Raw genomic sequence first — 14,982 nt, 5'->3', positions numbered from 1 at the left:
AGGCAATTAGGTTAGTCAGGCATGACTTGCCCTTGGTGAATCCATGCTGACTGTTCCTGATCACTTTCCTCTCCTCGAAGTGCTTCAGAATTGATTCCTTGAGGACCTGCTCCATGATTTTTCCAGGGTCAGAGGTGAGGCTGACTGGCCTGTGGCTCCCCGGATCCGCCTTCTTCCCTTTTTTAAAGTTGGGCATTACATTAGCCTTTTTGCAGTCATCCAGGACCTGCCCCGATCACCATGAGTTTTCAAAGATAATGGCCAATGGCTCTGCAATCACACCAGCCAACTCCTTTAGCACTCTCGGATGCAGCGCATCTAGCCCCATGGACTTGTGCTCATCCAGCTTTTCTAAATAGTCCTGAAACACTTCTTTCTCCACAGAGGGCTGGTCACCTCCTCCCCATGCTGTGCTGCCCAGTGCAGTAGTCTGGGAGCTGACCTTGTTCATGAAGACAGAGGCAAAAAAAGCATTGAGTACATTAGCTTTTTCCACATTCTCTGTCACTAGGTTGCCTCCCCCATTCAGTAAGGGGCTCACACTTTCCTTGATCTTCTTCTTGTTGCTAACATACCTGAAGAAACCCTTCTTGTTACTCTTAACATCCCTTGCTAGCTGCAACTCCAAGTGTGATTTGGCCTTCCTGATTTCACTCCTGCATATATATATATATATACATAGCCCACTGCTTCATCTTTAAACAGGACACTTTCCTGAAAAAGCATCATCAACTTCTACAGAGTCTACATTTAAAAAAATAGAAGTGTGTGGCCCTTATGGTAGTGAAGAGAATCTTCCAAACTTGAACTGACTGTAATCAATACAGTGCTGTCCTGCTGAGTCAGCAGACAGTTAGCTTCAGTGCCTTTGCAGTTGCTCAACTTTGCCAAGCTGCAGCAGAGTGTAAAGAAGGAAAAGAGGTAACCCAACTCGCTGTAAGAGATACATAAAAGTATTTGGCAAATGTATTGTTTGATTAATTTCACAATATTCATAGAATAACTTATTTGACATTTTTTTCTGCAGTACTTGACTAACTGGTCAAATATTAAGCACATATTTTGTTCAACTAACACTAATGTAATTTTTCAAATAATATATTCTATAAATAGAAAAGGAGTACTTGTGGCACCTTAGAGACTAACAAATTTATCTGAGCATAAGCTTTCGTGAGCTACAGCTCACAAAAGCTTATGCTCAAATAAATTGGTTGTGAATACAGACTAACACGGCTGCTGCTCTGAAACATATTCTATAAATGTTTTCCAGTGATTTGGCCAGCCCTTGTAACAAGTTACATTTTTCAAATGCATTAACTAGAAAGGGTATTGACAATATGCAAGGCACTGTGTGCTCTGCAACAAGCTGAGCCTAAATTTTGCAGCTAGGATCCTGTATTTGTAGCAGTTTCATCTGAATTTAAAATTTGAAGTTTTAAATAAATGAGTTATGACAATGAATAATCCAGTCAATACACTGGTACCCACATTTTCAGTTTCTGATGAGCTGCAGAAGTTTGTACTGACAATGCATGACTACATCATTGTGATGCTCTGTATCTCGGGGGAATACACAGCACCCCCATGTTCATCCTTGTAAAATGATTGTGTGGTATCCATTGCAAAGTTTGTCATGTTGGGTGTCTTCGGAAGGCTCATGGTGCACTGATCATTGTTGTTATACTGATGTTATAGGTTATAATTTCATGTATATAGTTATGAGGCTGAAAATGTATCCTCATGGCTTAAAATAAGCCTAGGCAAAAACTCTCCAAGAGCAGAGGGGCAGTTCACACCTCATCAGGGCAGGTATGGGACGAACCCAGCCCAGCCTCACAGGAACAAAGGACGCTGGCCTGGGTAGCAACAATAGGATCTGTTGGACTCTCTGGTGAGTCACCCCCCTTCCTTTGGCCAGTTTGGGATTGCGATCAGGTAATGCTCACCTGACTCTGAAAGGGGGAGGACACAAAGCCAAGGGGAAAGAAAGAACATGATAAAAGGGAGAGATGTTTGCCATGCTCTTCCTCTCTCTTCCACCTACATCTACAGACACCACACCAAGCGACTGAAGCGCTGATCAAAGGGGAGAGCCTGGCTGAAGGGCAACCAGCCAGTCTGTGGTGAGAGACATCTAAGTTTGTTAGGATGTTGAAAGTGTTAAGATCAGCATAGAATGCATTTTGGTTTTATTTCATTTGACCAAATCTGACTTATTATGCTTTGACATATAATCACTTAAAATTTATCTTTATAGTTAATAAATCTGTTTGTTTATTCTACCTGAAGCAGTGTATTTGGTTTGAAGCATGTCAGAGACGCTCATTGGGATAACAAGGTTAGTGCATATCAATTTATTTGTTAAATTGACAAACTCATAAGCTTGCAGCATTCAGTGGGCATAACTGGACACTGCAAGATGGAGGTTCCTAGGGTTGTGTCTGGGACCGGAGATATTGGCTAGTGTCATTCAGTTGCACAATCTAAGGAGCAGCTTACATGTCAGAGACTATGTGTGAACAGCCCAGAAGTGGGGGTTCTCACAGCAAAGCAGAGTAAGGCTGGCTCCCAGAGTCAAGGAGTGGAGTGATCCACTAACATCAGAGGGGAATGTCACAATCATAGAGCTGGCAGAGGTGAGGATGGAGTACTTTTATGAGACTGTTGGGAATTCTAATACCTGGGGAGACTGGAAGGCAGCTTGGGACTGTAGGATAAGCACATTAGCTGATGTTTCTGCAAAAATATTAGCAGTGAAATAGTTAACAATTTTGCCGTTTATGTTGCTATTGTTATATTTCAGAATCAATACCACAGTGAGATGAATGGGGCTAGCTCACATCTGTCAAAACTCTCAGAATCATAAAATCATAAAAGATTAGGGTTGGAAGAGACCACAGGAGGTCATCTAGTCCAACCCCCTGCTCAAAACAGGACCAACACTAAATCATCCCAGCAAGGGCTTTGTCAAGCCGGGCCTTAAAAACCTCTGAGGATGGAGATTCCACCACGTCCCTAGGTAACCCATTCCAGCGCTGCACCACCCTCCTAGTGAAATAGTGTTTCCTAACATCCAACCTAAACTTCCCCCAATGCACCTTGAGACTATTGCTCCTTGTTCTATCATCTGCCACCACTGAGAACAGTCTAGATCCATCTTCTTTGGAACCCCCCCTTCAGGTACAGTAACTCCTCGCTTAACATTGTAGTTATGTTCCTGAAAAATACGACTTTAAGTGAAATGATGTTAAGCTAATCCAGTTTCCCCATAAGAATTAATGTAAATGGGGGCGTTAGGTTCCAGGGAAACTTTTTTCACCAGACAAAAAACGTTATTTTACATATATTGTGACAGAGTCGCGCCAGATGGCTATAGGAGAGTAATAGAAGGTAGATATATTAGCCCCAGACTAAATACCTGGGTAAGGTAACAGGGAATGTTCCAGAACAATCAGGAACCTTCTGGAGACAATTAAGACAGGCTGATTAGAACACCTGCAGCCAATCAAGAAGCTGCTAGAATCAATTAAGGCAGGCTAATCAGGGCACCTGGGTTTTAAAAAGGAGCTCACTTCAGTTTGTGGTGTGCGTGTGAGGAGCTGGGAGCAAGAGGCTCTAGGAGCTGAGAGTGAGAACGCGGACTGTTGGAGGACTGAGGAGTACAAGCATTATCAGACACCAGGAGGAAGGTCCTGTGGTGAGGATAAAGAAGGGGTTGGGAGGAGGCCATGGGGAAGTAGCCCAGGGAGTTGTAGCTGTCACACAGCTGTTCCAGGAGGCACTCTAGACAGCTGCGATCCACAGGGCCCTGGGCTGGAACCCGGAGTAGAGGGCGGGCCCGGGTTCCCCCCAAATCCTCCCAACTCCTGGTCAGACACAGGAAGAGTCGACCTGGACTGTGAATTCAGAAAAACGGCCAAGCTGAGGGCTGCCGTGAAGCTCCAAGGCGAGCAAATCGGCCAATAAGCACAAGACCCACCAAGGTAGAGCAGGAACTTTGTCACAACTGGTGTGAGAAGTGGGATCTGGTGTCCACAGCGCGAAGGAAGAAGGAGGGTGTTTGGAAGGGAAAAAAAAAAAAAGGGAAGAGGGTCTATTTTTATTTTTTCTCACCACAATGGAGGAGGTAGTGCGGGCACTGATACAAGCCACGGCTGCCCAGCTGGAGGCTACCCGTGTCCAGGCAGCCGCCCAACAGGAGGCAGTGCGGCTGCAGCAAGAGACTAACCGCCTGCTGATGGACCAGGCCGCTCAAGACCGGGCTATGTTGTGGGAACTGGTAAACCAGATAAAGGCCCTTACAGAGCTGAACCGCGGCCATGATGGGAAGCAGATCATGCGGGCCAGCAGTTGGCTGCAGAAAATGACGTGGAGGATGATGTAGAGGCATACCTCCTGGCCTTTGAGAGGACAGCCCTGCAGGAGGCTTGGCCCCGAGAACAGCGGTCTGGCATCCTCGCTCCATTCCCGTGTGGGGAGGCCCAGAAGGCCTACTATGATTTGCCTGAAGAGGCTGCGGCAGACTACCCCCAGCTGAAAGCAGAGATCCTGGCCAGATCTGGGGTAACGACCGCAGTGCGGGTCCAGCGATATCATGAGTGGAGGTACCAGGAAAACAAAACCTTGCGGTCCCAATTATATGACCTCATCCATCTCACACGAAAGTGGTTACAAACTGAGTCCCAGAGTCCAGAGGAGATACTAGAGGTTCTGGTCATCGACCGGTACATGAGAGGACTACAGCCAGACCTTCACACCTGGGTAAGCCAGAATGAACCCTCCCCCTACGACGGGGTTGTCGCGCTGGTAGAAAGGTGAAGGACGGCAAGGGAGCTGACCCAACCAGTTAAGGAAGAAGCACCTCAGGTTAAGCTAGCAGCACCAAGCCCTAGAGCTCGGGTGACTGGGCCACCAGGAGAGCCCAGGTGGAAAAAGAGAGGGGCTGAAGGCCCACCAGAAGCCACAAAGAGTCGGAGCACTGAGGGGGAAGAGGATCGTGTTGTTAGACTACCCAAACCAAGAGACCGGGGAAGGTCTAGGGCTCCATACAGATGTTACACCTGTGGGGAGTGGGGACACATAGCTGCACAGTGTCCCAATGCCGAGGAGCCTATGCAGTGTAACCTGGGGAACTGGGCAGACCCATGCTCCCTAATCCACCTTGTGGGGGGTCTCACTAACCCCACATATGTACACTAGACCAGTGAAGCTAAATGGGGTAGAGACCACAGCACTGATTGATTCGGGGAGTGCTATCACGCTTGTCTCGGGGAAGCTCATGAAGCGTAGTCAGCTGCTGTAGGCTAAGCGTACGGGGACACATGCGTCCATGGGACAGTTGGTTATTACCCCACCATCCCAGTAAAAATCGAGATTCAGGGGAACACTACTGAGGTAGCAGCAGGTGTAGTCCCTAAACTCCCATACCCAGTGCTCATAGGGAGGTACTTCCCAGGGTTTGGAGACTTACTCCCGGTAGGGGAATTGGAGAAAGGGGGAAGCACTGAAAGTAGTGAGGCATCCACAGTAGACTGTCAACCCCAACCTTCTCTGAAATATCCCCAGATTTGTTCTCCACTCCCAAACAGCGTAGAAAGACGAAAAGGGAAAGAAGGGCAGCTAAGGCCTTGGGAACCCAAATACTGGCCCAAAGCCAGAGGGTCGCTCTCATAGGTAGGCGGACCTGAGCAGCTGAAAAGGAGGCCACCCAGGAGGGAGAAGCACCTGAGTCTGACCCACACCCTAACGCCTCTGAACCAGTAGAGGCAACAGAGACTGGCCCCCTAGATCTCAGGCAGATTAGCCCCGGGAGAGGAAATTTTGGACAGGACCAGGCTGAAGACCCAAGGTACGACAACATTAGGAAGGAGGTGACCGAAATAGATGGGGTCCCCGTGGAAGGGAAAACCCAGGGTCCAGGACCCTACTTCATAACGAAGAAGAACCTCTAATACCAGGTTGCATCAGTACAGGGGCAGAAGGTACAGCAGATCCTAGTACCTCAAAAACACCAGAATGCTGTATTAAGTCTGGCCCATAGTCATCTTTTTGGGGGGCATTTGGGGGTAGAGAAGACCCTGGCATGGGTCCTGCGACAATTCTTCGGGCCTGGAGTATATGAAGAATTGCGGAGGTACTGTGCGTCCTGCCCGGAGTGTCAGCTGCACAGTCCCCGCCCCCACTTGAGGGCACCTTTAATACCCCTTCCCATCATAGAGGTTCCCTTCGAGCGAATAGCCATGGATCTAGTGGGACCCCTGCAGAAGACAGCCTGGGGCCACCAATATATACTTGTCGTTCTGGATTATGCTATTCGCTACCCAGAAGCCATCTCCCTGCGGAACACGGCCTCTAAAATGATAGCTAAAGAGTTGGTGGGGCTCTTTGCCCGAGTGGGGCTACCAAAGGAGATATTAACACACCAAGGTACCCCATTTATGTTGAAGCTAATGAAGGACCTCTGTACGCTGCTCCATATACATACCCTGAGAACTTCAGTCTACCATCCGCAGACCGATGGGCTGGTAGAAAGGTTTAACCAAACCCTCAAGGCAATGATAAGGAAAGTGGTAAGTCGAGACGGGAAGGATTGGGACACCCTACTACCCTGCCTTATATTTGCAATCGGGGAGGTACCTCAGACCTCAACTGAGTTTCCCCCTTTGAATTATTATACGGACGCCACCACCGTGGCATACTAGATATCGCAAAAGAAATCTGGGAAGAGGAACCCAATGAGGGGAGAAATATAATTGACTAAGTGTTGCAGATGTGAGAATGGATAGCCTGGGTCACTCCTACTGTACGGGAACATTTGGAAAAGGGGCAGGAGGCCCAGCGAACCCATTACAATTGCCAGATAAAAGTCCGACAGTTCCAGCCAGGAGATCGGGTGATGGTGTTGGTACCCACGGCAGAAAGCAAGCTTTTGGCCCAATGGCAGGGGCCCTATGAGGTGGTTGAACCCATAGGGGAAGTAACCTACAAGGTGTGGCAGCCAGGACGCCGGAAACAAGAACAAATTTATCACATTAACCTCTTAAAGCCTTGGCACCAACGAGAAGCGTGTGTAGTGGCCCAAGAGACCCCGATCTAGGGAAATAATATGCAGGAGCAGATCAGGATATCCACTGATCTGACACCAAACCAGAAGAAGGAGGTAACTGAGAGGATCAACTAATACCAGGATGTGTTTTCAACCAAACCAGGCCAGACCACCGAAGCATATCACCACATTATCACAGACCCTGGAGCAAAGGTAACTCTAAGTCTCTATCGGGTCCCAGCAGCAAAAAGGGAGGAGATCAAGGCAGAGGTAAAAAGGATGTTGGAGCTGGGAGTCATCGAAGAGTCCCACAGTCAGTGGTCAAGCCCGATTGTGTTGGTGCCCAAACCTGATGGCACCACTAGGTTTTGTAATGACTTTCGCCAGCTGAATGAGATATCCATATTCGATGCATACCCCATACCCTGTATCGATGAGTTAGTTGACTTCCTGGGCAATGCCCGATTTGTGACCACCCTTGATTTAACAAAGGGATACTGGCAGATTCCCCTTGCCAAAGATGCGAAAGAAAAGACGGCATTCTCTACACCAGAGGGTCTGTTTCAATATACTGTTCTTCCTTTTGGACTGCATGGGGCACCTGCCACCTTCCAGCATCTTATGGACAAGCTCCTACAGCCCCATACCAGTTATGCAGCAGCATACCTGGATGATGTGATTATTCACGCCCCCAACTGGGAAACCCACTTAGGAAAGGTGGAAGCGGTTCTGGACACGCTAAGACAGGCTGGTCTCACAGCCAACCCAGCCAAGTGTGCTATAGGGCTAGCCGAAGCTAAATACCTTGGCTACATTGTAGGAAGGGGCATGGTCAAGGCCCAACTAAACAAACTAGAGGCTATCCAAAATTGTCCCCGGCCGAATCGGAAAAAGCAAGTCCGGGCATTCCTGGGTGCGATGGGGTACTACCGACGATTTATTCCCCATTTTGCTACCAGAGCAAGTCCCCTGACAGACCTGATAAAAGTCCGGGGTCCAGACATGGTGAAGTGGGCAGATGCTGCAGAGAAAGCATTCATGGATCTACAGACAGCCCTCTGCAGTAACCCCGTGCTTATAGCCCCAGACTTCAACAAAGAATTCATTTTACAAACAGATGCATCTGAAGTAGGATTGGGAGCTGTCCTATCGCAGATGGTCAGAGATGAAGAACAACCAATCCGCTACCTCAGCAGGAAACTCCTCCCGAGAGAGCAGAAGTATGCCGTGGTTGAAAGAGAGTGCCTAGCTGTGAAATGGGCCATGGAAACACTATGTTATTACCTTCTGGGATGACAGTTTACCCTTGTGACCAACCATGCACCCCTCCAGTGGATGCAGCGAAATAAAGAGAAGAACGCAAGGGTGACCAGATGGTTCCTCTCCCTACAACCTTTCCAATTCACCATACAACACCGGGCTGGAAGCCACCGTGGCAATGCAGATGGCTTATCACAAGTACACTGCCTGACGTCCCAAGTTGCCCAACCCTGTAGTGTTGAGCAGAGAGGGGGATATGTGACAGGGTTGGGCCAGATGGCTACAGGAGAGTAATAGAAGGCAGATATATTAGCCCCAGGTTAAGTAGGTCCCTTTCCTCTGGGTGAGGTAACAGGGAACGTTCCAGAACAATCAGGAACCTTCTGGAGACAATTAAGACTGATTAGAACACCTGCAGCCAATCAAGAAGCTGCTAGAATCAATTAAGGCAGGCTAATCAGGGCACCTGGGTTTTAAAAAGGAGCTCACTTCAGTCTGTGGTGTGCGTATGAGGAGCTGGGAACAAGAGGCGCTAGGAGCTGAGAGTGAGAACGCGGACTGTTGGAGGACTGAGGAGTACAAGCATTATCAGACACCAGGAGGAAGGTCCTGTGGTGAGGATAAAGAAGGGGTTGGGAGGAGGCCATGGGGAAGTAGCCCAGGGAGTTGTAGCTGTCGCACAGCTGTTCCAGGAGGCACTCTAGACAGCTGCGATCCACAGGGCCCTGGGCTGGAACCCGGAGTAGAGGGCGGGCCCGGGTTCCCCCCAAATCCTCCCAACTCCTGGTCAGACACAGGAGGAGTCGACCTGCACTGTGAATTCAGAAAAACGGCCAAGCTGAGGGCTGCCGTGAAGCTCCAAGGCGAGCAAATCCGCCAATAAGCACAAGACCCACCAAGGTAGAGCAGGAACTTTGTCACTATACACACACACACACAGAGGATAAGTTTTAAACAATTTAATACTGTACACAGCAATGATGATTGTGAAGCTTGGTTGAGGTGGTGAAGTCAGAGGGTGGAAGAGGAAGAGTGCCTTACTGCTAAATGATGAACTAGCATTCGGCTGAGTCCTCAAGGGTTAACACATTGTTTATGTAGCCTCACACTCTACAAGACAGCAGGAATGGAGGGAGGGGAGAGAGCCTAGCAGAGAGACACACACCCTGTGTCTGGGGGGGGAAGAGAAGGGGGGGTGCATTGCCCCTTTAAGTATGCTAACCGCACTCTAAGCACACTGCCTTTAAAAAAACCAGGAAGTTGAGACAGCAGCTGTGGCCAGCAAGCTCCCTCCGTCCTGAGCTCTGTCCTGTCCCCACCCTGCTCTATATAGAGAATGGGTAAGCGGGGGGAAAGGGGGGGCAGGAGTGGGGGGGAAGGGGGACACCCTGAGATTAGCCCCCCTCTTCCTCCCTCCCCTGCAGAGCAGGCAGGAGGCTCTTGGGAGCAGCTCCAGGGCAGAGAGCAGCAGCACACGGCAGTGGGGGGAGGGACAGCTGAACTGCTGGGAATTGGTAGCGGCTGCTGCACAGGGAACTTAGGGGAGCGGGGAGCTGATGGGGGGCTGCCAGCCCACCCTGGTTCCAAGCCTCCACCAGCTCACTGCAACGGGCTGCTCTTCCTGCAAGCAGTGGAGAAAGCAAGTGGCTGCCAAACAACCTTATAAGGGAGCATTGCAGTACTTTAAAAGAGCATGTTCCCTAATTGATCAGCAACGTAACAATGTTAACCAGGACGACTTTAAGTGAGAAGTTACTGTAGTTGAAGGCTGCTATCAAATCCCTGGTCACTCTTCTGTTCTGCAGACTAAATAACCCCAGTTCCCTCAGCCTCTCCTCATAAGTCATGTGCTCCAGCCCCCTAATCATTTTTGTTGCCCTCCACTGGACTCTTTCCAATTTGTCCACGTCCCTTCTGTAAGGACCCCAAACTGGACACAATACTCCAGCTGAGGCCTCACCAGTGCCGAAAAGAGGGGAATAATCACTTCCCTCAATCTGCTGGCAATGCTCCTACTAATGCTCTTGTTTCAGGCTCTCTGTAGACTCAACACTGCATCACCAATTCCACTCACTCATATTTTGAAGGTTATCCTTGCAAACATGAGAGCTAGAAACACATATATTCAATGAAAGCTGAGATTCTGGGGCAAAGGAGTGAATTTGAAACAAATTCTGCTGTTGTGGAATCATAGGCCCTTGACAATACGTTACAATTAAACACAATGCACAATCGTTCTATTCCTTGCAACTGAAAGGGTTGAATGGGGTGAGAGCAGCACAGGTATCTGTCATTTTCAAGCCCTATTTTTATAAAGGTTACCAACAAAAGGGGGGAAATGGGGTACGTGCCTCATTTTTTGCTTCAAGATGTTTAAAGAAAGCTTGAAAGGAGTTTCTGTACACGCTTCTTGTGCTGCTTATTTTTTAGAAAATACAAATACCTTATACCTTAAAAATATCAGGAATGTCAAGTTTCATGATCCTTCATTTTGTCTGAATAAAAGTCCCTTCCTCTTCCCCTTCCTTGCATATCTTTGGTATCTATGTTGTCATAAATCTGCTAGTCCTCCACTTACCCATAAAGTTCCCTGACAAGGCCTGAATTTCTAAGGTAAAAACAAGCCACGGGAAAAATACTTTTTTTTCTGGGGTGAAAAAAATCTTTCATGTCTTCTTTAACCAAGGGGGGGCAAATATTTTCTTCCTTTACAAATCCCCTTTACTGTGAGCTGTGGCCACAAGAGACTGCATCTCAAAGCACACGTTGCCACAAGTGGTCTGTCATCAGGAGACAGGCACTATACAAAACCTGAGATAGACTGATGCTCCCTCTCAATCTGGGCAGCCTCTTCAGAACATAACATAAGAACATAAGACTGGCCATACTGGGTCAGACCAAAAGTCCACCCAGCCCAGTATCCTGCCTACCAACAGTGGCCAATGCCAGGTGCCCCAGAGGGAGTGAACCTAACAGGTAATGATCAAGTGAGCTCTCTCCTGCCATCCATCTCCACCCTCTGATAACCAGAGGCTAGGGACACCATTTCTTACCCATCCTGGCTAATAGCCATTAATGGACTTAACCTCCATGAATTTATGCTTATGCTCAAATAAATTGGTTAGTCTCTAAGGTGCCACAAGTACTCCTTTTCTTTTTGCGAATACACACTAACACAGCTGCTACTCTGAAACATGAATTTATCCAGTTCTCTTTTAAACCCTGTTATAGTCCTAGACTTCACAACCTCCTCCGGCAAGGAGTTCCACAGGTTGACTGTGCGCTGAGTGAAGAACTTCCTTTTATTTGTTTTAAACCTGCTGCCCATTAATTTCATTTGGTGGTTCCCAGTTCTTATATTATGGGAACAAGTAAATAACGTTTCCTTATTCACTTTCTCCACAGCACTCATGATTTTATAGACCTCTATCACATCCCCCCTTAGACTCCTCTTTTCCAAGCTGAAAAGTCCTGGCCTCTTTAATCCCTCCTCATATGGGACCTGTTCCAAACACCTCATCATTTTACTTGCCCTTTTCTGAACCTTTTCTAATGCCAGTATATCTTTTTGGAGACGAAGGGACCACATCTGTATGGAGTATTCAAGATGTGGGCATACCATGGATTAATAGAAGGGCAATAAGATATTCTTCATCTTACACTCTATTCCTTTTTTAATGATTCCTAACATCCCGTTTGCTTTTTTGACTGCCGCTGCACACTGCGTGGACATCTTTAGAGAACTATCCATGATGACTCCAAGATCTTTCTCCTGATTAGTTGTAGCTAAATTAGCCCCCATAATACTGTATTTTTTCCAATGTGCATTACTTTACATTTCTCCACGTTAAATTTCATTTGCCATTTTGTTGCCCAATTGCTTAGTTTTGTGAGATCTTTTTGAAGTTCTTCACAGTCTGTTTTGGTCTTAACTATCTTGAGCAGTTTAGTATCATCTGTGAATTTTGCCACCTTGCTGTTTACCCCTTTCTCCAGATCATTTATGAATAGGTTTAATAGGATTGGTTCTAGGACTGACCCTTGGGGAACACCACTAGTTACCCCTCTCCATTCTGAAAACTGACCATTTATTCCTACCCTTTGTTCCCTGTCTTTTAACCAGTTCTCAATCCATGAAAGGATCTTCCCTCTTATCCCATGACAACTTAATTTACGTAAGAGCCTTTGGTGAGGGACCTTGTCAAAGGCTTTCTGGAAATCTAAGTACACCATGTCCACTGGATCCCCCTTGTCCACATGTTTGTTGACCCCCCCAAAAAAATCTAAGAGATTAGTAAGACATGATCTCCCTTTACAGAAACCATGTTGGCTTTTGCGCAACAATTTATGTTCTTCTATGTGTCTGACAATTTTATTCTTTACTATTGTTTCAACTAATTTGCCCGGTACTGACGTTAGACTTACCGGTCTGTAATTGCCAGGATCACCTCTAGAGCCCTTCTTAAATATTGGCATTACATTAGCTATCTTCCAGTCATTGGGTACAGTAGCTGATTTAAAGGACAGGTTACAAACCAACCATAGTTAATAGTTCCGCAATTTCACATTTGAGTTCTTTCAGAGCTCTTGGGTGAATGCCATCTGGTCCCGGTGACTTGTTACTGTTAAGTTTCTCAATTAATTCCAAAACCTCCTCTTGTGTCATAATAAGAGCACTGTATACTGGGACCAGTTGTCTTCATCTCCATATTAGAGATAACAAGCAACCACAATTTGTTTCACTTCATGCACGTTTGTGGTGGCTCTTGGAAAATTGTGGGCACCATTTTTTCTAGTGGAGGGTATGCACATACACCCCTCTGTGTGCATTATCGCATCCCCAGCAAGGCTATTAAAAGACACACACAAAATGAGAACTACTATTGAATAAATGCAAGGAAATAAGCTTCAGCTACTAAATTAATACTACAAACATTTCTAAGAAGCTCTGGTGCTGCTGTAGAGTCCCTTTGGCCTGATTACAGCTTAAATTGTTTTGCCAGATCCTCAGGTTGTGACTAAGCGGTAGCTGTTTTGCATGCATGCTATTTTCTGTATGCTGCAGTTCATCTGTTGCTTGATTTTCTTTTTGCCATCAGTGGCATTTTGAATATCTCCCTCATTGAAGAACACTCCCATGAAGCCCACATTTTATGTACCCTCTCAAATTTGCATTCGGCACTCAGGTACTGTAGTGAGGAGGGCTGCTCAACTACCAGAGAGGCAGGTTCCATTTCCCAGTTTCTCATTAGGTCCTTAGGCCTTCGCAACATTAGCCTTCCTAAGCAAAGCACGTGAATCTAAAGAGTGATTCTAAGGTTACTCCATGCATGAGACTGTGTGTGTGTGCATGTGAGAAAGAGAAACCAGAGGATTGACCATGATTAAGTGACTCAAAGGCTCTTTAGGTGCAGGCATTATTGGATAGGTTGTTGGGGGTGGAAACAGGACTCTGGGGCTGGGCTCCAGAACCGTGGGGGAGCTGGGAGCTCCCTCTGCCTTTGGGTCCGCCAGTGCCTCACAGTACAGAGAGGTTACAAAACACCGAACTGCAGGTATTTCTTGCCCCCCCAGACAGGCCAGCGAGCAGGAGCCCCACGTAGGATGGCTTTGCGGGAGCCCCAGGGGTTCTCGGTAGAGCCGGGCGGCAAGAGCTCCGCTGGTTGCAGACACACAAGCTGTGGCGGGAGACCCGTGCCCCACCCCGCAGGGGGCTCGCTGGGATTTCCCGCGCGGAGCACCGGGCTCCAGGGAGCAGGGCAGGAAGTAACGCGCTGAACCGGCGGCCCGGGGACCCTCCCAGCCTGGAGCCGGCTCCGGGGCCCCATCGCGGGGGTTTGAGAACAGGCGGGTCTGGGCGACTCGACGCCGCCGCAGCGAGGGGCGGGCCCCGCCGGCCTCTCGGGCCCCGCCCTGCCCAGGGCCGCGCCGCGCGGATCAGGGCGGGGCCTGCCAGGCTGCCGGGGCCGCAGGGGCCCGGGGCCCGGGGCGGGCAGCCAAGGCCCCGGCCGCACGAGGCCGGAGGAGGGGCGCGACGTCCCAGCATGCACTGCGTGGAAGGGGTCGGCAAGAGCGGGAAGGGTGCCCCATCATGCAGCGGGGCAGGAGGCCTGATGTCCCGGCATGCACTGTGGCAGGCTTCCCATCATGCATTGGGCGGCAGGGGTCGGGGGCCCGCCTGTCCCGGAGCCTGTCTCCCGAGCCCCCGTACTCACGATGAAGGAGGCCATGTCCGGGCCGGCCGCGGCGCCGGGCGGCTACTCACGGAAACCACAGCCCAGGGCCGGACGGTACCGGCCTCCGAGCACGCTCGGGCAGCTTCGGCAACGCTCGGGCCCTTCCGCCTCCCCGTGCTCGGGAAGTTCCGGGGAAGCTCGGGCCCTTCCGCCTCGGGGCATTGGCCGGGCTCCGGAGCGTTCGGGAAGTTCCGGCTCCGCTCGGGGCAGTGCGGCTGCTACGACTGGGACCCGCTCAGGGGGCCTGCCGGGGGCAGGGGGCTGGTCGGGGCCTGTCCGTGCGGGGCCGGGGCCACCTGGCAGCCCCCCCCAACTAACCCAACCCCCCGCCCAGCCCCCCGGACTCAGCCAGAGCCCAGCCCCCCCCACAACTAACCCAACCCCACGCCCAGCCCCCCGGACTCAGCCAGAGCCCAGCCCCCCCCAACTAACCCAACCCCA

At 49.3% G+C, this 14,982-nt stretch overlaps 1 protein-coding gene across 3 annotated transcripts in view; it reads right to left on the bottom strand.

Moving 5' to 3' along the window:
* Positions 1–14,722, bottom strand: part of LOC140898614 (uncharacterized) — a 90,793-nt gene extending 76,071 nt beyond the window's left edge. For 2 of the 3 annotated variants that reach the window (XM_073312671.1, XM_073312674.1), the window contains exon 1: positions 12,731–14,060. In XM_073312671.1, coding sequence (XP_073168772.1) covers positions 12,731–12,781 — 51 coding nt within the window. In that variant the 5' untranslated portion in view covers positions 12,782–14,060. Of the gene's footprint in view, positions 1–12,730; positions 14,061–14,520 lie in introns of those variants that run through there. The other variant, XM_073312673.1, reaches the window with a different exon arrangement.
* Between the last annotated feature and the right edge of the window lie 260 nt (positions 14,723–14,982).

Source organism: Lepidochelys kempii, chromosome 15 (assembly GCF_965140265.1).
Source record: "Lepidochelys kempii isolate rLepKem1 chromosome 15, rLepKem1.hap2, whole genome shotgun sequence".
Classification (NCBI taxonomy): Eukaryota; Metazoa; Chordata; order Testudines; family Cheloniidae; genus Lepidochelys; species Lepidochelys kempii.
This window is presented reverse-complemented; position numbering and strand designations above follow the sequence as displayed.